The following is a 22,904-nucleotide window of genomic DNA, read 5'->3' as shown; positions in this document are numbered from 1 at the left end:
AGTTGGGTACAATATTCCCCCACGAATAGTGGACCTTTGTGTGTTGGGATGAGTTGGCTTCCCTCAGAGATAGAGATGTCCGTAGCACAGACACAACGTCATACATCTGTGGAGAGGCCACATTTAAGAAGATGAATTGTTATAGGAATGGCAGTATGTTAAATTAATCTATCCAGAAAGGGGGGGGGGGGGGGTTAAAATAAGAAAATATGGCATTGCTACGTCAGTACTGTTGAAAGCAAGGGGACTGTAGCGATTATATTTTGCCATGGGCATATAGCTCTGTTGTATGATTCAATGATAATGGCATCATTGTGGGTAAAACATTCCAGAAGTAAAATAGTCCCTCAATTGGGTATCTGGGCGATGACTACTCACAGCGATTTTATCATTAGTAAAAACAAATATGGCAAACTTCAGGTCAGTGTGTGGAATGTTAGATTCCTTAACCCTTTAACTGCTCTGGATGTGTTAACGCGTGCTCCTTTGTACCTGTCCCTGTGTGCTTTGAATGTGTTTATGGGCGCCACCAGTCCTTCTACATGGTACTCTGAACGTGTAGATACATTCAGAGTACCAGGTGGAAGGACAGGTTGCATGTGTAAACACATTCAGAGCACACAGGGACAGGTACAAAGGCACGCACATTAACACGTCCATAGCAATTAAAGGGTTAATTGTGTACATGGTTTAGAGAAACTGAATAGGTAAGTAGGTAGGTTGAAGTTACATTTAATGGGGATTTGTGAAGTGTGATGGTAAGAACACAGGACTTCTGTCCAGGTGAGTATAGAATTATTAATACAAAATCAAATAGGAATAATAAAGTATGGAGGCGCTGGTCTAATAACAAAGGAGAAAATAGGGCCACAGGTAAACTAGTGTGAACAGCATACTGAACAGATCATTGTAGAAAGGTAGATTCAAAGACAAGTACCACTACAGTAACCCCCCCAGGAGGCTCACGGTTCTTTCGTGAGTATGTGGGTGGCGAACACAGTGCCCTGAGCTATTGCAGCGCCCCTCCTTTCCAGGGCTGCATTTGCTTGCTCTTCCCATCCTTTCCTCTCCATGCTCCTCCCCCTTGCCTTCTCCTCTCCCTCTCTTGGTGTCCTTGCTTATGTTGGCCCTGCTATCCTCCTGGTTTTGTTGGTTTCGTAATTTAGTTTTGTTTTGTAATCACCTCCTCCTTTTGGCACCCCCTGGCCCCCCTCTGCGGTTTGACCTCCACTACTAAATTTCTCTTCCGTAGTGTGAGCATTTGGGGAAGAGCACCTTACCTAGTGTCTCCAATGTGTGCGCTCCTTGTTCATACCATAGTTTCTTTCATGTCATCGTCTGATACCAGGGTGCATAGCCAGCACGGTGGCCAGCCCATGTGGTGGGGTCGCTATGTACCCTTTTGGTGGAGTCCCCTGAACACATAGGGATCACACTTCTGATACTTGAGCTGTGACCTCCTCATGTAAGCCTATGGATGGTTGCTTGTCATCCTGGAGCATGGGAACTCCTGGCAATGGCCACCATGCCAGACGACCCTTGCTGTGGCTGGGTGGCGCCCATGAGGAAAGCCTCTGATCGGAGTGAGTGACATCAGGGTGGACACTATGCAAATGAAACGCATATGGGTCCAGAATTCTGGCCGTTCTTCTGCGGCCATCTCTCTGTGTGGAACTGATTCTTTTAGTGCTGATTCTCCTGCCCCTTCGGCCTTCCCTCCCGTGGCTACCCTGGGAGGAGGGTCAGGCCCTGGGCTAGGCGCAAAACCTTCCCCCCCCCCTCCATCTGGTTTGCACCAGGACTGATGGGGATACTTTCACCAATACCAAAACCATTATTCTTTGTGGAACACATTGAAGACAAGTTTGGCGAAGTGGACTCCCTGAGCAAGATGTGGTCGGGTTCGTTGTTGATAAAAACTGCTACAGATGCCCAGTCTGCGGCCCTTCGTGCCTGTAACCATCTTGGCACAATTCCTCCATCTTGGCATAATTCCTGTGTCCATTACCCCCACCCCACCAGTTTCTAAGTATGGTTCAAGGTGTGATTTTTCGCAGGGACCTCATCCTTCAAACTGATGAGGAACTTAGGGGACAATCTCAGACGGCAGGGTGTTCACTTTGTTCGGCGTGTTCAGAAGGGTCCGAAGGACAATCGGTGCCTTTATCCTGACCTTTGAAGGGGATACACTCCCTGAGAAATTAAAGATTATGGTTTATCGATGAGGTGTGAAGCCGTACATCCCATCTCCTATGAGGTGTTTTAAGTGCGTGTGTTTTGGACACGTCTTCCCGCTGTTTGCAGGCCCTCTCTGTGGTGACCGTGGACGTCTGCTCCATGAGGGGAGTTCCTGTGTTCCCCCTCCTGTGTGTGTTGTCATGGCAATCATCAATCATTCTCCATGTTCACCAGATTGCCCAGTATATAAGAAGGAAAAGAAGATACAGGAGTATAAGTCCCTTGATCTTTTAACCTAGACTGAGGCTCGTAAGAAGTATGCACATATTCACCCTGTGTCCATGACATCTAGTTATGCTTTAGTGACACCTTCACTCCTTCCTCTCCCTTCTTTACCCCAGTCCCAGACCCTTCTCTCCCCCCTTCTCCCGCAGCTCCCACACCCTCTCCTCCGAGTGCTGCTCCCCCTCCGCAGCCAGAGAAGTGTCCCACTCCTTCGGCGTCTGCCTGTCAAGATCGCCCCTCCTGGGATGGCCCTTCCCGGCACCTTCCAGGCCAAAGGTCTGCTGCCACACGACGACCGCGAGAATCGCGGTCTGTCAGCTCCCAGGTCGCCCGATCTCTTTCTGTTCCTGACCTTGCTGCACCTGGCTCCTTTATGGCACACAGCCCTCCTCGATCTCAAACAGAAAAGAAGAACAAACATAAGTCCCGGGACCAGGAGCCTCTGGTGTCCCCTGATGTCCCATCCCCGGCTTCACAACCAGATTCTGACCTGTTGTTCATGGATGTCGCCCCCTCCTTGTTGGTGACGGGTGGTGACCCGGCGGTATGACTGGCTTTAGCCTGTTCAACCCCCATTTGAATCATTGTTCTGTGGTTATCCAATGGAATTGTAATGGATACTACCGCCACCTTCCGGAATTGCAATCCCATATTTCATCTTACTCTGAAGCTTGTGTGGTTCTACAGGAATCTCATTTTACTGATGATCACTCACTGACCCTCTGTGGATTCCGTTTTTCTGTCGAAACCGGGTCGGACCCCTGCGGGCTTCTGGTGGCGTTTGTACGTTGGCCATACAGACATTGCTAGCACGTGGATTCCTCTTCAAACTACATTGGAAGCAGTTGCTGTTAGGGTCCACCTGGACTTTGAGGTCATGGTTTGCAATCTTTATCTCCCTCCTGACAGGACTCTTACACCTGCTGCCTTAAGTGCCCTTCTTCAGCAACTTACTCCTCCCTTCCTCCTTCTCGGGGATTTTAATGCTCATCATCCCTTGTGGGGCAGTGCATTTCCATCTAGACGAGGTCTTCTTATAGATCAATTTATTGCAGACCACGACCTGTGCCTTCTTAATAATTGCTCCCCTCCTCATTTCAGTGCCGGTCATGGTACCTTTTCTGCCATTGATCTTTCTCTTTCTTCTCCCTCCCTCCTCACTTCATTACACTGGTTGCCACATGACGACCTTTGTGATAGTGACCATTTCCCTTCCCACTCCCCGTTGTACATGGTACCCCGTTGGTCTTTCCAACGCCCCAATTGGCCTCTGTACACTGCACAGGTCATGCTTTCTACCTCTTTCTCGGATTGTATTGATGACATCCTACGTGACGTGTCTGGCGCGATTGTTCTCGCTGCTAGCCTTGCTGTACCGCAGTCATCTGGATCACTTCGTCGCCTGCAAGTCCCGTGGTGGAGTACGGCCATTGCCATCCGTGATCGCTGTCAAGCTTTGCAACACCGTAAGAGGCACCCATCCGTTGCCAACCTTATTGCCATTAAATGCCTTCAAACTAAAGCCTGTTATTTAAACAAACCGAGCAACCGGATATGTTGGGAACGATTTGTTTCTTCCCTTGGTTCTACTGTCCCTATGTCACGGGTATGGGCTACACTTCGCTCTCTCCAAGGTTGCCATTGGCAGTCCACTTTTCCAGGCCTTCACCTCCCATATGGCCTTTGTACAGACCCGTTGATTCTTGTGGAACATTGTGCGACCCATTTTGCAATGGCATCAGCCTCCTATCCGGTTGCTTTCCTTCACCGGAAACAGTGGGCCGAAGCTTCCACCTTATGTTTTACCCCTTGTCAGTCAGAATCTTACAACGGACCTTTTACTGAATGGGAATTTCTTTCTGCACTTTATTCTTCTCATGATACAGCCCCTGGCCCAGGCTCCATTCATAACCAACTGCTTCACAAGAGCAACATCTTCTCCGGGTGTTTAGCCGTATTTGGCTCAAGGGTGACTTCCCTTCTCAGTGGAGGGATTGCATTGTGGTTCCTGTCCTTAAACCTTGTAAGAACACCCTATTTGTTGAAAGCTATCAGCCAATTAGTCTGACAAATGTCGTTTGCAAGTTACTTGAATGGATGGTAGCCTGTCGGCTCAATTGGGTCCTCGAATCTTAGGACCTATTGTCCCCTTACGAGTGTGGCTTCCAAGAGAGACAGTCTCCAATTGATCATTGACTTCTCTTGGAATCCGCAGTTCGGCAGGCTTTTTCCCATTTGGTTGCAGTATTTTTTGACCTTGGCAAGGCCTCTTGGTGTCATCACATCTTACTTACACTTCAACAGTGGGGTCTTCGGGGCCCACTCCAGATTTTTATGTGCCAGTTCCTGTTCCATCGGTCATTCAGGGTTCGGGTTGGCACTGCTTTTAGTTCTCCACAGACCCAGGAGATTGGCATTGAGTGTACTTCTTTACCTCATTGCTATCGATGCACTTGTGGCCTCTGTCGGTCCATTGGTCTCCCCTGCTCTGTATGTGGATGATTTCTGCTTTTGGGTTCCTCTTTGATGGCCTCTGCAGAGCTGCAGCTCCAGGGAGCTATACGGCATGCCTGTGCATGGACCCTCTCACACGGGTTTCAATTCTCTCCTTTAAAATCGCAGGTGGTCCACTTCTGTTGCCATACTACGATCCACCCTGATCTAGAGCTCTATCTCGATGCCAACGATTGCCTGTGGTCCCACAGTTTCATTTCCTGGGTCTTCTTTTCGACAACAAGCTCACTTGGCTGCCCTATATCAGACTTATGAAGGTAGGATGTTTCTGTAAACTCAATGCCCTTCACTTCCTTGCCCACACCTCTTGGGGTGCGGACCGCCTTTACCGTGCTTTAGTTCTGTCTCGCTTGGACTATGGTTGTCAAGTTTATGGTTCAGCTGCTCCTTCCACACTGCACGTGCTGGATCCAGTCCACCATTGTGGTCTCCGTTTGGTCACCGGTGCCTTCCCTACTAGCCCTGTTGATAGTCTCCTGGTTGAAGCTGGGGGAGCAGTCTTTTACCCCCTTTTTCTGTAACCCCTCCTGCAGCGGTTTTATGACTTCACATCAAATCCCACTTCGCACAATCGTGGGCCAACTCTTGGGAGGCTACTTCCCTGTCTAATAAACTTCGTGCTATTAAGGTGACACCAGGCCCGTGGCATTCTTCCTTTCACCTCTCCCGAAAGGACTCAACCACACTGTGTCGTCTCCGCATTGGCCATACCAGGCTGACCCATGGTTTTCTTTGGCGTGATAAGCCCCCCCCCCCCCCCCCCTTTGTGGTTGTGGAGCCTTCTATTCAGTAGCCCACATTTTGGTTGAATGCCCCCTTCTTTTGGCTCTGCATGCTAAGTACAGACTCCCATGCACTTTACCTTTGATGTTGGCTGACGATTCCCGGATGGTCGAACTGGTTCTCTGTTTCCTTCGGAAAGTGGTTTCTATTTTCAGTTTTAAGGTTTTTAATCTCTCTCTGGTGTTGGTGCAGGGCGGTGAGTGTTGGGGTATCTTCCACTGTAAGCCGTGTTTGGAGATTCCCGACACCCCTCCCTGGCCGAGATCCTCTTTTCTTCCCCTTTTACTCTGTTTTTATCACTTTTTAGGATTGGTTAGTCTCTTTTTCCCATACGCACTTCTACATCCTAGCAGTTGCACGCTTTTAAGTCGCAGGTGGTCTTGCCTCTACTGCTTCAGAGGTGGGATATTTCCTGTCTCTAGCTTAGCGTGGGGTTTCGCTCTCTTGCTGACTTACCTCATTTTGTTTTTACCATTGATGACATGACTGCACTTTTATGTTTTTTAGCCTTTTCCCTTTTATCGTTCTGACTTGTGTGAGATGTCACACTATCGGAATAGACCAAATTTGAAACAAGGGACTGATGACCTTGCTGTTTGGTCCCTTCAGTCCCAATCAACCCACCACTACATCTACATCTACATGACTACTCTGCAATTCATATTTAAGTGCTTGGCAGAGGGTTCATCGAACCTCAATCATACTATCTCTCTACTATTCCACTCCCGAACAGCGAGCGTGAAAAACGAACACCTAAACCTTTCTGTTCGAGCTCTGATTTCTCTTATTTTATTTTGATGATCATTCCTACCTATGTAGGTTACTACAGTAGTAAAAGTTTATATGTTTACTAGTTCAGTGCTCTGCCTTGCTTATTGGGCCAGCACTACCATAACTAACCTTCATAATGCAGTTACAGGTTGTTACTTTGTGATATTGTTTCCATTGGTTTGATTTTTACTTAATAGTCTCAGTGTGTTAGCTATTTTTAGTTTTTTTGGGAAGATTTTTAGTCTTGTTCCTTGTTTTAGACCTTAAATATTGATATGCAGTCTGTATTGTGTTATAAATTATACTTGTGTTTTAAAATGCCTGGTAACTTTCATTTCTGACACTTGTAAATAATGATGGCTTAAATCATATCATATATATATATATATATATAATTTCAACTTTCTCTCTGCCTGTAGAAGTTACCTGAAATCGTTGGCAGAAGCTGCTCCTGCAAGGTCTTTGAAGGCTCCAGAGGAAAAACAACAGTCCCCTGTGTGAGTATGGATCAAAAGTAGAAACATTTCTTGAAACATTTTTTAATTTTGTGTGTTACTTTTGTAAAGTGTAGAAGAAACATTTACCTTATATTGTTATTTCATTCAAGATGCAATTTGAGCCCTAGAGGGTTATTCATTCATTTGGCCCCCCTTGTGACTTTACCTTCCACGGTCCCCACCTGTGGTCAAGCTGAAAGAGCCACTGGCTGCTGGTCAAAGGGCTTCACGGTCTCCCTCTGCTCCTGAAGCTACTTCCTAGAACCTCTTCCAGCAAGCCCTAAGGAGCAACAAGAGGACAAACCATCAAAGAAGAAGTCTCCTAAGAAACAGGAGCCTGCAGTGGCCCCTGCCCCACCAGTCCCCCACGGCTCTGTGTCCAAGCACGAGGTGGAGATCCTGGCATTCCCCTAGGACCTAGATCTCGCTGACGCTTCAGATGCAATGGTACTTGATGCCAACACTCAGCGGGTGGCAGCAGATGATGCTGAAGCCTTATTTGTCTCCTTGGTCACCTCATGCCTTCCCACATGACAGAAAGTGTCATTTTCCAAGGGAACTGCGGTTGTTTTTTCTCCCATGTGGCTGAATTACGTCAACTTCTAATTGTTGCACCTGCTTTTTGCTTTGTCCTTCAGGCAAGCTGGTTTCCCACAGTGCAGACCCCCCACCCTTCATGGCTATTGGGAGTACTGCAAAAACTGTCTTGCCTGTGACAGACCATCAGGTGGAGTTTGCATCTTTGTCCTTACCTACATCTGTAGCAAACCTGTGCCCCTTCAAATACCTTTAGAAGCTGTGGCTGTCAGAGTGAGACAATGCAGGAAACTACCATCTGTAACATCCACCTCCCTCCAGATGGTGATGCACCATCCTGTGTATTGGCTGCACTCACCTCGCAACTCTCCCCACCTTTTCTCCTTCTGGGTGATTTTAACGCCCATAACCTTTGGTGGGGTGGAACTGAGGTTACTGGCTGTGGCAAAGATGTTGAGGATCAACTAACTCAATTCGACCTTTGCCTTCTAAATGCAGGTACCTACACATATTTCAGCATTCCAGTGTGGCACATGGCACATATTTGGCCATTGATCTCTTTGCCTGCAGTCCTGGCCTTCTTCCATCTACTGGAGAGCACATGACGATATGTGTGGTAGTGACCATTTTGCACTCTTCCTGTCCCTACCCCAGCATCCCTCATCTCGACACTAGCCCATGCGGGCTCTTCCCAAGGCTGACTGGAACACTTTCACATCCACTACCACTGTTGAATCTCTGTTGCACGCCACCATCGATCAGGTGATTCACACCATCACTAATACCATTATTACCACAGCTCAATTGGCAATCCCATGTTCCTCCAGTTGCGCCCTGCGGAAGTCGGTGGCGTGGTGGTTACCAGAAATTGCTGCGACCATAGAGACCTTAGGTGGGCCCTCCATCATAAGTGCCACGTCTCCCTGGAGAACCTTACTGCCTTCAAATGGCTCCATGTCCAGGTTCGCCTCATCCTCAAATGAAGGAAGCAGAGTGTTGGGAACGCTATGTCTCCACCAGGTTTGGACCAAGTTCGGCCGAGTTTATGGCTATGAGGCCCCTGCAGGTGTACCTGGAATAGCCATAAATGAAGCTGTATTTGCTGATCCAGACATAATTGCAAAATGTCTTGCTGAGCATTATGCTCACATCTCTGCGTCTGAGAATTACCACCCCACCATTAGTCTCCTCCAACAGCAGGTGGAAGGGGAATGCCTCTCTTTTGCTTCATGCCACCCTGATTCACATAATGCTCCTTTCAGTGAGTGGGAATTTGTCAGTGCCCTTGCCGGCTGTCCTGACAGAGCCTCTGGCCCAGACCACATCCATTTCCAAATGCGCAAACATCTGTCAGCGGATTCCCAGTGCCAGTTCCTTGCCATTTCCAACTGCATCTGGAGTGATGGTGAATTCCTATCGCAATGGCAGGAAAGTATTATCGTCTCAGTGCTAAAGCCTGGTAAGAACCCACTAGATGTTGATAGCTATTATCCTATCAGCCCCACCACCGTTCTATGCAAGCTGCTTGATCGTATGGTGAGCCGGCGGTTGTGTTGACTCCTTGAGTCACAGGGCCTTCTGGCTCTGTCCCAGGGCGGCTTTCACCATTGACAACTTGGTCCACCTGCAGTCTGCCATTCAATCAGCCTTTTCCCGGCGACAACACCTTATTGCCGTCTTTTTCGACTGACGAAGGCTTACGATACCACTTGGCGAAACCATATTATCGCTACTGTGCGTGAGTGGGGTCTCCGGGGCCCGTCCCGATTTTTATACAGATATTTTTGTTGCTCCGCGCTTTCAGTTTTCTTGTCGGTGCTTCCCACAGTGCATCCCATGTACAAGAGAATGGGGTACTGCAGGGCTGTGTCCTGAGGATCCCACTCTTTTTAATTACTGTCGAGGGTCTAGCATTAGTAGTTGGGTTGTTAGTCTCTCCTCTCCTACATTCTGACGATTTTTGTATTTCCTTCTGCTCCTCTTCTGTTAGTGTGGCTGAACGGTGGCTGCAGGGAACTATACGGAATGCACAGTCATGGGCCTTCACTCACGGCTTTCAGTTTTTGCCCACCAAGACTTGAGTCATGCACTTCTGTCGTCATCGTACTGTCCAGCCCCATCCAGAACTTTACCTCAGTGACCATCTACTAGATATAGTGGAGACTTACTGCTTTCCAGGACTGGTCTTTGATGTCCGATTAACTTGGCTTCCCCATCTTCGTCAGCTTAAGGCCATTTGCTGGTGGCATCTTAACATTATTCAATGCCTGACCCACATCGACTGGGGTGCTGATTATCCTACACTACTGCAGCTGTACAAAGCCCTCGTGCAGTCCTTTATTAACCGGGAGCCTGGTGTACGGTTCAGCATAACCCTCCACACTGCAACCGCTGGGCCCTATCCACCACTGTGGAGCCTTCCGAATGAGACCTGTAAACAGCCTCCTTGTGGAGCTGGTGTTCCTACACTGTGGCTTCAGTGGCAACTGCTGCTTGCAAATTATACCACCCACATTCATAATTCATCTTGTCATCCAAATTAATGTCTCCTGGCCCTCTGCCAGCAATTTCTCTTTCTTCTTGGCATTTTTGAGGGTTCAGAAGTAGTCTACACAAATGGATCAGTGGTCGACAGTCCTGTTGGTTTCGCTTATGCTCATGTTGGCCATACTGAACAGCGCTTCTTGCTGGATGGCTCTAGTGTTTTCACTACATAGTTAGTGGCCATCTATTGTGCTCTTGAGCATATCCGCTCCTGCACTGGCGAGTCCTTCGTTATCTGTAGTGACTTCTTAAGCAGCCTACAAGCTCTCAACTAGTGCTTCCCTCGATATCCTATCCTTTGGTAATGGCTACCCAGGGATCTCTTTATGCACTCAGGAACAGTGGACATTCAGTGACCTTCATTTGGATCCCAGGACATTTCAGGATACTGGGCAATGAACTTGCCGACTGCCTACCCAAACAGGCTACCAGTAAACCAACTGTGGAGATTAGCCTGCTGGAGATGGATTTGTGATTGGTCTTCCACCACAAAGTTCTTGTGATTTGGGGTACTGACTGGCGCACCTTTAGTGCACCAAGTAAACTCCGTGTTATCAAGCAGATAATGAATGTATGGTGCTCGTCCACGGGTGCCACTTGCAGGGGAGTGTTGTCCTTTGCTGGCTCCACATCAGCCGTACGTGGTTTAACACATGGTCACCTCCTCCATTGCGAGGACCCGCCTCAGTGTCGCTGTGGCTCCCATATCACTGTTGTCCACCTGTTGTTGGACTGCCCAATTTTAGCTGCTCTGTGGTGGACTTCAACCTTCCCAGCATACTGCCTATGGTGTTAGGTGACAGTGCCTTAGTGGCAGATTTAGTTTTAGGTTTTATTTGTGAGTGGTTTTTTTTATCATGCAATCAAAGGGTGGGTGTCTGGCCTTCTCTCCAAGGCCTTCACCCTCTCTAAATTTTAACTCGTCACATTTTCATTGCACTTTGTTTGCCATGGTGGTGGACTTTAACCTTCCCAGCACGCTGCCTATGGTGTTAGGTGACAGTGCCTTAGTGGCAGATTTAGTTTTAGGTTTTATTTGTGAGTGGGTTTTTTTATCATGCAATCAAAGGGTGGGTGTCTGGCCTTCTCTCCAAGGCCTTCACCTCTCTAAATTTTAACTCGTTGTCACCTTTTCATTGCATTTTGTTTGCCATGGTGTTCATCTTTTCCCTATGTGTGTTCATTTCTCCTTGACTTTTAGGCTGGATGTTTTAGTGTGGTGCAGAGTGGCTGGCTCATCCTTTCTTATTCTTGTGAAGTCGGCCCGGACCATCTGCTCTGTCATTTGAGTAACTTCCTCTACTTTTCCTTGTGGTGAACATCCCCCCCCCCCTTTTTTGTTTTTTTCATTTTCTCTTTTTGTGTGGTTCCCCAATCCTTTTATGCCCTTTTACTTTCCCAGACTAATTGTGGTAGTTGTTTTACCTTGAGCCTTGTTTGCGTGAGGAAAAAGGAATTGATGTAGTTCGGTCCCTTTTGTACCCCCAACCAACCAATCATTCATTCGCAACTTGTGTACTATATATGCCATTATAAAGGAGAGCCAGCTACTGTTTTTGTTTAAAATATGAACTTCTAAGACACACGAAACACTCTGGGCTGTTTGTATACTGGAGAAGTAATAACATTGTTTAATGTGAACATTAGCGTTAACTAGAATTCAAATCTTCTATTCCAAACATAGGTCTCTACAAGAGGGACCATTCCCCCCCCCCCCCCTCCATCTCCCATAACACCCCCCCCCCCCAAATAATCTGTAGTACAGAGTTTTTGTCACAGAATTCTCACACACTTAAATTAGTAGATAAACATCAGTTCTCTGGAATATTTCATATCACTTCCTTCGGCATGAATGTCTCGAAATTGACCAACCCATTTATACCAAATAGGGCAAGTTTAGTGCCTTGCCGTCTTATCACCCTTCCCCTACTGCATGAATTTTTGCAGATGTATATGAGACTAAACATTCTGATTAATTATAGAAGGCATCCCCCCATGAACCATGGACCTAGCTGTTGGTGGGGGGGCTTGCATGCCTCAGCAATACAGATAGCTCTACCGTAGATGCAACCGCAACGGAGGGGTATCTGTTGAGAGGCCAGACAAATGTGTGGTTCCTGAAGAGGGGCAGCAGCCTTTTCAGTAGTTGTAGGTGCAACAGTCTGGATGATTGATGGATCTGGTCTTGTAACACTAACCAAAACGGTCTTGCTGTGCTTTTACTGCGAATGGCTGAAAGCTTTCTTCTCAGGAGAAAGAAAACTGGTGTTCTGCAGATCAGTGCGTGGAATGTCCGGTCCCTTAATTGGGCAGGTAGGTTAGAAAATTTAAAAAGGGAAATGGATAGGTTAAAATTATATATAGTGGGAATTAGTGAAATTCAGTGGCAGGAGGAACAAGACTTCTGGTCAGGTGACTACAGGGCTATAAATACAAAATCAAATAGGGGTAATTCAGGAGTAGGTTTAATAATCAATAAAAAATAGGAATTTGGTAAGCTACTACAAACAGCACAGTGCACACATTATTGTGACCAAGATTGACATGACAGTAGTACAAGTTTATATGCCAACTAGCTTCGCAGATGATGAAGAGATTGATGGAATGTATGATGAGATAAAAGAAATTATTCAGATAAGGGAGATGAAAATTTAATAGTCATGGGTGACTGGAATTTGATGGTAGGAAAAGGAAGAGAAGGAAACATGGTAGCTGAATATAGAATGGGGGTAAGGAATGAAAGATGAAGCCGCCTGGTAGAATTTTGTAGAGCTTAACTTGGTTCAAAAATCATGAAAGAAGGTTGTGTACATGGAAGAGGCCTAGAGATACTTGAAGGTTTCATACAGATTATATAACGGTAAGGCAGAGATTTAGGAACCAGATTTTAAATTGTAAGACATTTCCAGGGGCAGATGTGGAATCTGACCATAACCTATTGGTTATGAATTGGAGACTAAAACTGAAGAAACTGCAAAAAGGTGGGAATTTTAAGGAGGTGGGACGTGGATAAACTGACAGAACCAGAGGTTGCAGGGAGTTTCAGGGAGAGCATTAGGGAACGACAAGAATGAGGGAAAGAAATACAGTAGATGGAGAGTGGGTAGCTTTGAGAGATGAAATAGGGAAGGCAGCAGAGGATCAAGTAGATAAAAAGATGCGGCCTAGTATAAATCCTTGGGTAACAGAATAAATATTGAATTTAATTGATGAAAGGAGAAAATATAAAAATGCAGTAAATGAAGCTGGCAAAAAGGAATACAAATGTCTCAAAAACGACATCAACAGGAAGTGCAAAATGGCTAATCAGGGATGGCTAGAGGACAAATGTAAGGATGTAGAGGCTTATCTCACTAGGGGTAAGACAGATACTGCCTACAGGAAAATTAGAGAGACCTTTGGAGAAAAGAGAACCACTTGTATGAGTATCAAGAGCTCAGATGGATACTCAGTTCTAAGCAAAGAAGGGAAAGCAGAAGGATGGAAGGAGTATACAGAGGGTCTATACAAGGGCGATGTACTTGAGGACAATATTATCTAAATTTAAGAGCATGTCCTTGCTTTTAAGTGTCTCCGTGGTAAGGCTTGTTACATTATTAAGCAGAGTAAAAAGGAATGGTGGTAGCACTGTTTCCTCGCTGGGGACATAGGCCTTTTCATCACAGGTTTGGTTCAAGCTCCATAGCCTTCTGAGCCACCAGCATCAGTCAACTGTCTTAATCTCAAGATGCTCTATGCACTGATTTATTGGTCCTTGCAGAACACCTTGCGATACACTTTGTGACGGCCTGAGCGTCCTCTTCCTGTCCTACTACCTTCCTCCAACAGAAACGCTGAGTTGAACAGCTCCCCCCCCCCCCCCCCCCCCTCCCCACCCACCCTCTGTTTCTGCCCACACACCATGCTGAACTAGATAATGAACCCTTCACTGAATGGGAATTCTTGCCGGCTCTTACCTCTTGGTGTTACACAGCCCCAGGCCTGGATTTTCTTCACAACCAGATGCTCCAACACTTTGACATTCCCCAGAGGCAACATCTCCTCTTCAACTGCATTTGGCTTATGTGTGCTTTTCCGTCACAATGCTGAGATAGTATAGTTATCCCCGTCTTTAAGCCCGACAAAACCCAATGTCTCTCAAAAGTTATCGCCCAGTTCGCCTGATAAATGTACTTTCTAAACTGCTCTAGATGGTTAGCTTTAGATTATGTTGGATACTAGAATCTCGAGTCCTTTTGTCCCCATATCAGTGTGGCTTCCGGGACGGACGTTCTCCGACTGACAAAGTACTCAGATTAGAAACAGTATTTCAATAGACTTTTACTAACTGCCGCCACCTTTTTGCGGTTTTCTTTGACGTGCGTAACACATGGCATGGCTTGGTGCCATCACATTTTAATTACCATCCATGTCTGGGGCTTCCATGGTCCCCTTCAGATTTTTATCCACGAATTTTTATCTCACCGGCCCTTCTGGGTTCCAGTTGGCACTTTATTCAGCACTCGTCGGATTCAGAAGAATGGTATCCCACAGGGTTGTATGTTAAGTGTCACACTCTTCATAGCCATCAATGGGTTTGTAAGCTCTGTTGGGCCTGTGGTTACCCCGGCATTGTATGTTGACGATTTTTGCGTCTCGTGCAGTTCTCCCTCCGTAGCATCTGCTGAGTGCCTGCTTTCAGTTTTCTCCCCCCATATGTGGGTTATGCATTTTTGTCATCTACCCACTGTATACCCCAATCCAGAACTTCATTTAGGTGACCAGCTTCTCAATGTTTTAGCACAGTCCCATTTCTTGGACCTTATTTTTGATAGAAAGCTGACTTGGCTGCCCCATATTCACCAACTGAAGTTTACATGCTTGTGGAAGCTTAATTCTCTGTGCTTCCATGCCCATACATCTTAGGCTGAAGACCATACTCTCTTCTCCATCTTTACCGTGCACTGGTCTTGTCCAGGCCTGATAATGGTAGTCAGGTTTATGGCTAGCAGCTCTTTCCACTCTGCAAATATTTGACCCTGTTCACCATTGTGAGGTGTGTCTGGCTATTGGTGCCTTTCGCACTAGTCCCATTGGTAGTCTCTTTGCAGAAGTGGGAATTCCCCCTCTACAAATATGATGCAGCCAACTCCTGGTTTCTTACGCAATCGCCATTCACCAAATCCCTGACCATCCTGTGTTTGAGAGATGTCTCCCTCCTGACAACCACTAATGGGTGGGATTGCCTCTTGGAATGATTCTCACTTCCCTCTATCAGGATCTCCATCTCCATTCACTGGAATGCGCCGCATGTATTTATTTCCACCCCCACTTCCCCCCTCTCTTGGACACTGGCTAAACCACGGATTAAGACATTCCAGGGTCCTAAGGTCTTCTATCACCCCAATGGTTTTCAAGCGTCTCATACGTGCCATCATTGCTTAGTTCTAGGGTGATACCATCTTATACACTGTTGCTTCTAAGACAATAGATAAGGTGGGATACGCTTTCATGTCTCCTACTTTGTTAGAACACCATTTATTCTGGGGGTCATGTAGTGTATTCACAGCAGATCTCCTAGCCATTCATAGAACCCTCCATTTTGTTTCTCAGCCCTCCCTCCACAATGTTTTAATTTGTACCACTTAGTGAGTAGCCTGCAGGCTGTCGAACTGATGCTACTCTCATCACCCTTTGGTCTTTGCTGTCCATGTCCTCTCTGCCCTTGGCCGTGCCACCTGCTCAGTTGTCTTTCTCTATGTCCCAAGTCATGGGCATCACAGGGAATGAACTGGCTGACTATTTGGCTAGAGAAGCAGGTACTTACACCCCATTACCTTTCATGATTCCAGTTGTGCATATGTGAACCTCTGTCAAATCTCTCTTTGCCCAAAAGTGGAATGACGTCTGGTGCGCTACTGCTCACAGTAATAAACTCCGTACAATCAAGGAGTCTATTGCAGTTTGGCACTCTTTCTTCCGCTCCTCACAGAAGGACAGAAGGAATCTACAGTTTTATGCCACCTATGCATTGGTCATATCAGGCTCACCTGTTGTTTCCTTCTGTGTAATGAAACAACCAACCACAATGTGGTTGTAGAGCCAGGCTGTGACCGTATCCCAAGTATTGGTGTAATGTCCCCTGCTTTTGGCCCTTCGTGCTTCTAGATTCCTTAATTTTAATACTAGCAGACAATTCACGGACAGTTGTACTGGTCCCCAGTTTGCTCTGTGAAAGTGGTTTTTATTTACAGATATAAGGTTTTGCTTTCCTCCTGGAGCAGGGGCAGGGTGGTTGTGGTTGGGATCTCTCTTCGTGTCTTCTCGGTCTGAGGCACATGCATGACCACTCCCCCATGAAAGAATGCTCTTTTTTCAGGTTTTTAAATTTGGTCTCACCTTTTATGCCTTTTACTGTGTGTTTTAACTTCATTATTATATAATTAGACTCACCTGACTGGACCCATCCATTTTTAGCCGAAGCTCTTTCTTATTAACTTCAGAATTGCGAGACTGATGGTCTCGCCATTTGGTCCCATAAACCTTCTCAATTCATCAATCAATCAAAATTTTTTCTTTGCTTAGACCATTTTGTAAAAGTCACTAAATTCATCACAAAGTTCGCCTACCCAGTCTTTAGGCATAGTGAGTTTCACAGAGAGAATATTTTCTTGAGTGTGCAAACCAAACAGATCAAAGGAGTCCATACCAAAAATATTTTCACTTCCACATGAGCACAAAACTGGGAACAAAACTGTCTTTGTCATGTTGTGAAATGTGGCAGGTAGGCTGCAAATCTCCACTGTAACTAGAAAGAGTTGACTATGACTTACGTAACTTGGGGCTTGGCTGATATGTCTTATGGGCTTCTGTTGAACAAAGTCACTGACACACCACTGCTCAACTGCAAGCATATTTTGTGCTTGGCAATCTGCAGACTGAAAAACAACAGGGCAGTGAAACACTGAGTGCAGTATTTAACACCACTAGTCTGTTGCCTAACACACTGGTTGTTTACATTGATACCCTTGCTGGGATTTTGGGTGCTGTGTATTCCTGAACTGTCATCCAAGAACTGAAGCTCCACTAATTCCAAATCTTCTTTTACATCCCAAACTCTGCCTGGGACATATTTGACTCCCTCCTTATTTCCCTACAATTAGATCACCCTAACTTGGCAACTGATGTATATTTTCGTTGACTCGATCAATGACTGATCAAGTATAAGTTATTTTTTTTCTTTTGAATGGACAAAGCTTTCAGAAAACAACAGGTCAGCTATTAATTACATGTATTTGTTTACCTTCTTACAAAATTTGAACGAGTTTGCACAAGTTTGGAATGTATAAATGATTCACATAGAAAAACACTCAAAAATGATTTTTGCACTAGAATATGAGTAAAGCTGAATTTTTGAAACCAAGTTTTCAGTGTTATTGTAGTAGTTCATATTTTATTTATTCGATTCATTTTAAATGGTTTTCACACATTCAACTCACATAAGATGAATTTTATGTGCTACATTTAGCTTGACTTTAAACCATTATATCTTGCCAACAGATAAAGATTATTGGATAAAAAGAATTTGTTTTGACTTTATCCATTTATCTACGTCTGTGCAAAGTTTGAACTGATTCCATACAAGTTTGAAGTATACAAGTGGTGTGCTTCAAAAACCTCCCACAAAAAAGGTGTTTTTTAATTGCACGGAAACTCCAAACTTTTTCAAACTGTTAAAACTTATCTTGGACTGTCCACTGAATTTGAACCATCAGTCTCTCTCCAGTTCTGAGCTATTTAAGGGTGACTGTTTTTGCACATAAAATTGGAATGGTGCACATACAATTGATGCCATTAGCTGATCATTAATTTCAATCCAATTAAAATCTTTTGCAAAAGGAAATAATCAATTCCTACAGATTGCAGGGGAGTCAGCTCTGGTTTGTCATTCAAATCTTGCTTAGCATTCTGTAACATAGCTACAGTAAGGCAGATGTTTGAATGTACAGTAGAGTGTTGATTATCCGAACGTCGGTCAACCGAACGACCGCTTAACCGAACTGTGTACTCGCTTGCAGCTGTTACTCTCCCACCCTACCTTCAATTATCCCCCTCACTCCCAAACCAAGTTTCCCAAGGTAATCGCCGCACTGGGCCACCGCTGCCGGAGCATTGCTTCTAGTGGGGCCTGCACAAGGCACTGCTGACCGGCCAAGCCGCCAGTCGCTGTGTTTCAACAATCAGCACACTTCTGTCGGCTTGGCACTGGCAGTAGAAGTAGCTGCAGTATCAAAGCTGTTCACAGCAACAGATGCGCCAGCTTAGAATCGAGGTGTGCCGCTCACCGCAGTTTGAAGGATTGCGCGCGCCCCCAAGAAGAGCTTCTCCCAGTGCAGTCACCTTCTGTTCTCTGTTACGACCACTTGTGTGCTGTTGCAGGAAGAAGTGATTTTGACGATACAAAATGCTTAAACGTAAACATGTTGTCCTTTCTGTGAGGGAAAAGTACGAGATTATTAAAAGGTTAGAAGACTGTGAATCTGCAACTACTTTATCCAATGAGTACAAGGTGGGGAAGTCGACAATGTAATATGTATATATTTTTGTTTAATAAACTGCCACATATTATATATTCCTACTGAAGTTGCCTTTGTATGTTACTTTTTAACACTAAAAGAGATGCCTGTTTTTATGAATAAATTTACTGTACAGTACTTTTTGGTAAATAAACATGTACAGTTCAATTATCCGAACAAACCAGTTTTCCGAACACCCATGTCCCCCAATTATTTCGGATAATCGATGCTCTACTGTATATACAAATGATTCTGCGAATGACCTTTTAAGACATGATTACCTCTTTATCTGGTGGGAAACATGTAGCAATGGCTTTGAAACATCGAAGATGTGGCATGACTCAAAGAAGTTACAGATTAAGTAAAATGTGCTGTATGAGCTGGAAAATATATGCTGTCAAAACACTGACAAACTGGGCTCTGCAATATCAAAATGAGTGTAAAGACAGCTGATTATCATAAGGTGTAAAAATTACAGAAATTGAAGTGCTAGTGTTAGGGGAGTTGCAAATCAACTTTAGTTAAAATAAAACTGGCCCAGAAGCTGTTTATAAGACTGAGGCGGAACTGATCCTTGTTAATGAAAAGAACTGCCCACCACAGAAAAATATGAAAACAGTAATTTTGATGCCCCCATCGGTTACCATCATGTGACTGTGCTGCACATCTCCTCCGTGCTCTGCCAAGAGTACTTCACTGTATCATTACATTTGAGTGAGTGCGAGGAGCAGATCTGTATACTGATTAATTGAAAACTGCACAGAATAGTGCTAACTATAAAATGACACATGTTCATTGTAAAGTGTTACACGAAGCACAATTCTTGGAAAACGTGTGTGGGATTTTTTGCACAAACAAAGTAACACGGAAGTGTTTTGGCGGTACCTTCAGCAAAGCCTGTAATGCAAACATTAGTGGCAAAATGCCATAAAACCAGCTCTGTAGCAAATAAAAATTGTTAATTCTCCGGAAAGTGTTTAAACACCATGTCAGTCTTGTTGTAAATATATTCTGAGTCAGTTTTATTTGACCCACCTATTACATTTTATATTGAATTTATAGCGAAACTGGTATCTCAGATGGAAACTGTATAATAAATTATTTGGTAGATAATTCTGTTTGATGGGGAACAGGTTTAAATTGTTAAAGTTTTTATTACTTAAGTCATAGAATAGGTGTGGAGAGCTATAGGGTTTTATTATTGCTGTTGATTTGTAGTATTAGGACTTTAGTTGTGAATTTGTATTATAACCTTACTGTCTTTCAAGATGTAACAGTCTGCTTGTTGTAGGCAGGAATATGCTAATTTGAACCCATTTAAACATATTTTATGAGTAATCTGAACTTTCTATGTGCCTTTAGGAGCCATTTGAAATCATTTTCTGCAGCTGATTCCACAAGACGCCTGAAGTGTCCAGAGGGAAAAAAGCAATCTCCTAAGTGAGTGTTGGTCAAGATCATGAAAACATGTATTTTTTGTGGGTTATCCATATATAGGTGTTTTGCATACAAAAATGTCAGTTATTTAGAGAGTAATTTTTTTCTTCCGGTTGCTGATAATTCCTCTATAATTCCAGTTGTGTTAAGATTATTGGTCGTAGGACATGATATTAAATTGTATCCAAACTTTAGGCCCAGATGCTTGCTTCATTAACTCCTTGAGTTTACAGTTCTGTTCAAGTGAGTATTTTTTTCACTGAATAAACAGTTGTGATTCATCATGGAACCAACTTGTATGTTATACGTAGGGACCGGAAAAAAACGCATCTTGTGATAAATGCGAAATACATGCAAATTCTGTCTCAAAATGTGGAGATGCGAAATTACTTAATAGATGGTGTCATAGCAAATTGTATCTAGATGAGCTATTTATCAGAGATAGTTTGAAACTGCTTTATTATCTGCATACAATATTGAAAATGTGAGCATTTACTGGCATCGTACATCATCTGGTGAAGCCCAATTTGGAAAGGTAATATATGCCAGAACCTATGTGCAAAATAAAGTGTACGAACGCAATGATGTATCAGTGTGCTCAATATTATAGTGCCATGTCAATTTGGATGGTTGAATGGTCTGTTTAAGTTACATGTCACATGATGCAACTTAGTACTTAACCATGAGACCTAGCATTTTATAAGAAGGAAACGCATTTGTTTTAGCTAAAGAGCTAAAGCTCAAAAGATAGTGTAATATGGACAGTTTTAACGTAGTAAATTAGGTAGTGGATGTTTTGATCTGCAGTTGCATAGAATACGCCTAGAAGTTTTAATTATAAAAATGTCATTAGGGATGGCATAATGTGGACAGAAAGTTGGTATGCAAACAAAAATGAATCTAGTCCTGTAAGCATGTGCTCGACTCTCTCTCTCTCTCTCTCTCTCTCTCTCTCTCTCTCTCTCTCTCTCTCTCTCTCGAGTAAGGGGCAGAGGAGTAGTTACTTAAGTCCACATTCAATAATCCGTATTATAGATGCAGCATCAAGATGTGTCCCATACTTTTATCCTGCACATTGTATTACATTCCTGACACGGTGTACACTACACCATTTATAGCAGCCCCATGATTATAAAACCCTGATGTGGCAAATGTTTGCACGCTGGACTCGCATTCGGGAGGACGACGGTTCAATCCCGTCTCCGGCCATCCTGATTTAGGTTTTCCGTGATATCCCTAAATCGCTTCAGGCAAATGCCGGGACGGTTCCTTTGAAAGGGCACGGCTGATTTCCTTCCCCATCCTTCCCTCACCCGAACTTGTGCTCCGTCTCTAATGACCTCGTTGTTGACGGGACGTTAAACACTAATCTCCTTCCTTCCTTCCTAGCAAATGTTTAATCTTTTATGTGATTATCACCACCAACCCTCTATTTCCTCATTTGGTCACCAGTAAACAATAACAGATTTAGTGGTCCACTGGCAGAACACGGTGAGCTTCATTGATCCTGCCTTTCTTCTGACCTCAGTCTCCACTTCTTCCAGACATCACATCTCTGTAAATAATTTTCTACTTGTTGTTCACATTCCAACCAAGAGTATCTGGCATCATTCTATAAATTCAATTGACTAATAATTTTATTTCCTTTTTTTCTCCAGGAAAGCTCGTGTTATAATTCCAGCCACACCTCCTGTGCATGAAAGGACTGACAGGATTAATCCTCAGTTGTTAGAGAAAATGACAGATGAAGAAATTGATGATTTTGATGATGTGAGTGTTTTGTGCTGTTTGAGTTACTAGCTTTGCATGAATGAAACTAAAGCAAAATTAAACCTAAAAAAGATATGTATCCATTAAGTGTATCTGGAAAGCAAAGGGGAGGGGGGGGGGGGGGGGGGAGAGGGCAGGCTGTTCTGTATATTTGTGAAGTCTGTTTAAGACATGGCTTCCTTTAGGTGTGTTGAAACCTAGACTCTGCTGAGTTAATCACATATCACAAATGCAAATCAATGACATTCTCAGCTGAGTAACCCTTTTGAATTCTTAGCTATGATTGGCTATGTTGTTGTATTATAAAAACAACAGATTCAACACTAAAAAGTCACAGTTCAGTGGATCAGTATTGCATGATACATTCCAGGAATTAATTCATATTTAGTTATTTATTAACTAAGTAATTTGGAATGGTATCTGTCTGAATGTTGTTTTTACTTTTGTTTAATTATTTTAGTACCTGTTGTATGAAAACTAGAACAGTTGTACGAAAACCATAACAATTGTAGATGTGCCAGTGCTATGGTTGAAATTTAGTGCTACTGCGTCAGCTGATACCTTTCCAGTCAAGTTTTCATGTTGGGGTGTGATTGACGTATTCCAAAATCCTTTGAAAATATCTGTGAGTGCCACTGATCAAAATGTTTTACCTTTTTGAAATACAATGTTGAAAATTGGAACACACACACACACACACACACACACACACACACACACACACACACACACACTTGTGCTGCTACATTGTGTGGGCCAAATACACTGTTCTGGGATGAGTAGTTCTGTCAGTTGGATGGGATGACTGAACAAAGGAGGCGGTGAGCAGCAGAGAAGGTTGGCTTATGGTTGTGATGACTGATAGATACTCATTAGGTGCAGGGGATAGAATGTGGCGTGTACACAGGATACGAATGGAACATGGCCCTGGCACTGGTGTGTTTGTTCAGCACATGATGAATATGACATGATGATGTGGAAGAGTGAATTGGGAGGGGGTGACGAATGGAAGGGAAGAAGGGGAGACTGCTGG

The 22,904-nt window shown here is 44.4% G+C and overlaps 1 protein-coding gene across 2 annotated transcripts in view; it reads left to right on the top strand.

Moving 5' to 3' along the window:
* The window catches only part of LOC126335359 (DNA polymerase alpha catalytic subunit), a 253,333-nt gene that overhangs the window by 15,798 nt on the left and 214,631 nt on the right, over positions 1–22,904 (top strand). The window contains exons 4-6 of one of the 2 annotated variants that reach the window (XM_049998549.1): positions 6,951–7,028; positions 20,027–20,104; positions 21,760–21,871. In XM_049998549.1, coding sequence (XP_049854506.1) covers positions 6,951–7,028; positions 20,027–20,104; positions 21,760–21,871 — 268 coding nt within the window. The remainder of the gene's footprint in view (positions 1–6,950; positions 7,029–20,026; positions 20,105–21,759; positions 21,872–22,904) is intronic. The other variant, XM_049998550.1, reaches the window with a different exon arrangement.

This window comes from Schistocerca gregaria, chromosome 2 (assembly GCF_023897955.1).
Source record: "Schistocerca gregaria isolate iqSchGreg1 chromosome 2, iqSchGreg1.2, whole genome shotgun sequence".
Lineage (NCBI taxonomy): Eukaryota > Metazoa > Arthropoda > Insecta > Orthoptera > Acrididae > Schistocerca > Schistocerca gregaria.
Note: the sequence above shows the minus strand (reverse complement) of the source record. Positions and strands in the feature narration are given on the sequence as shown.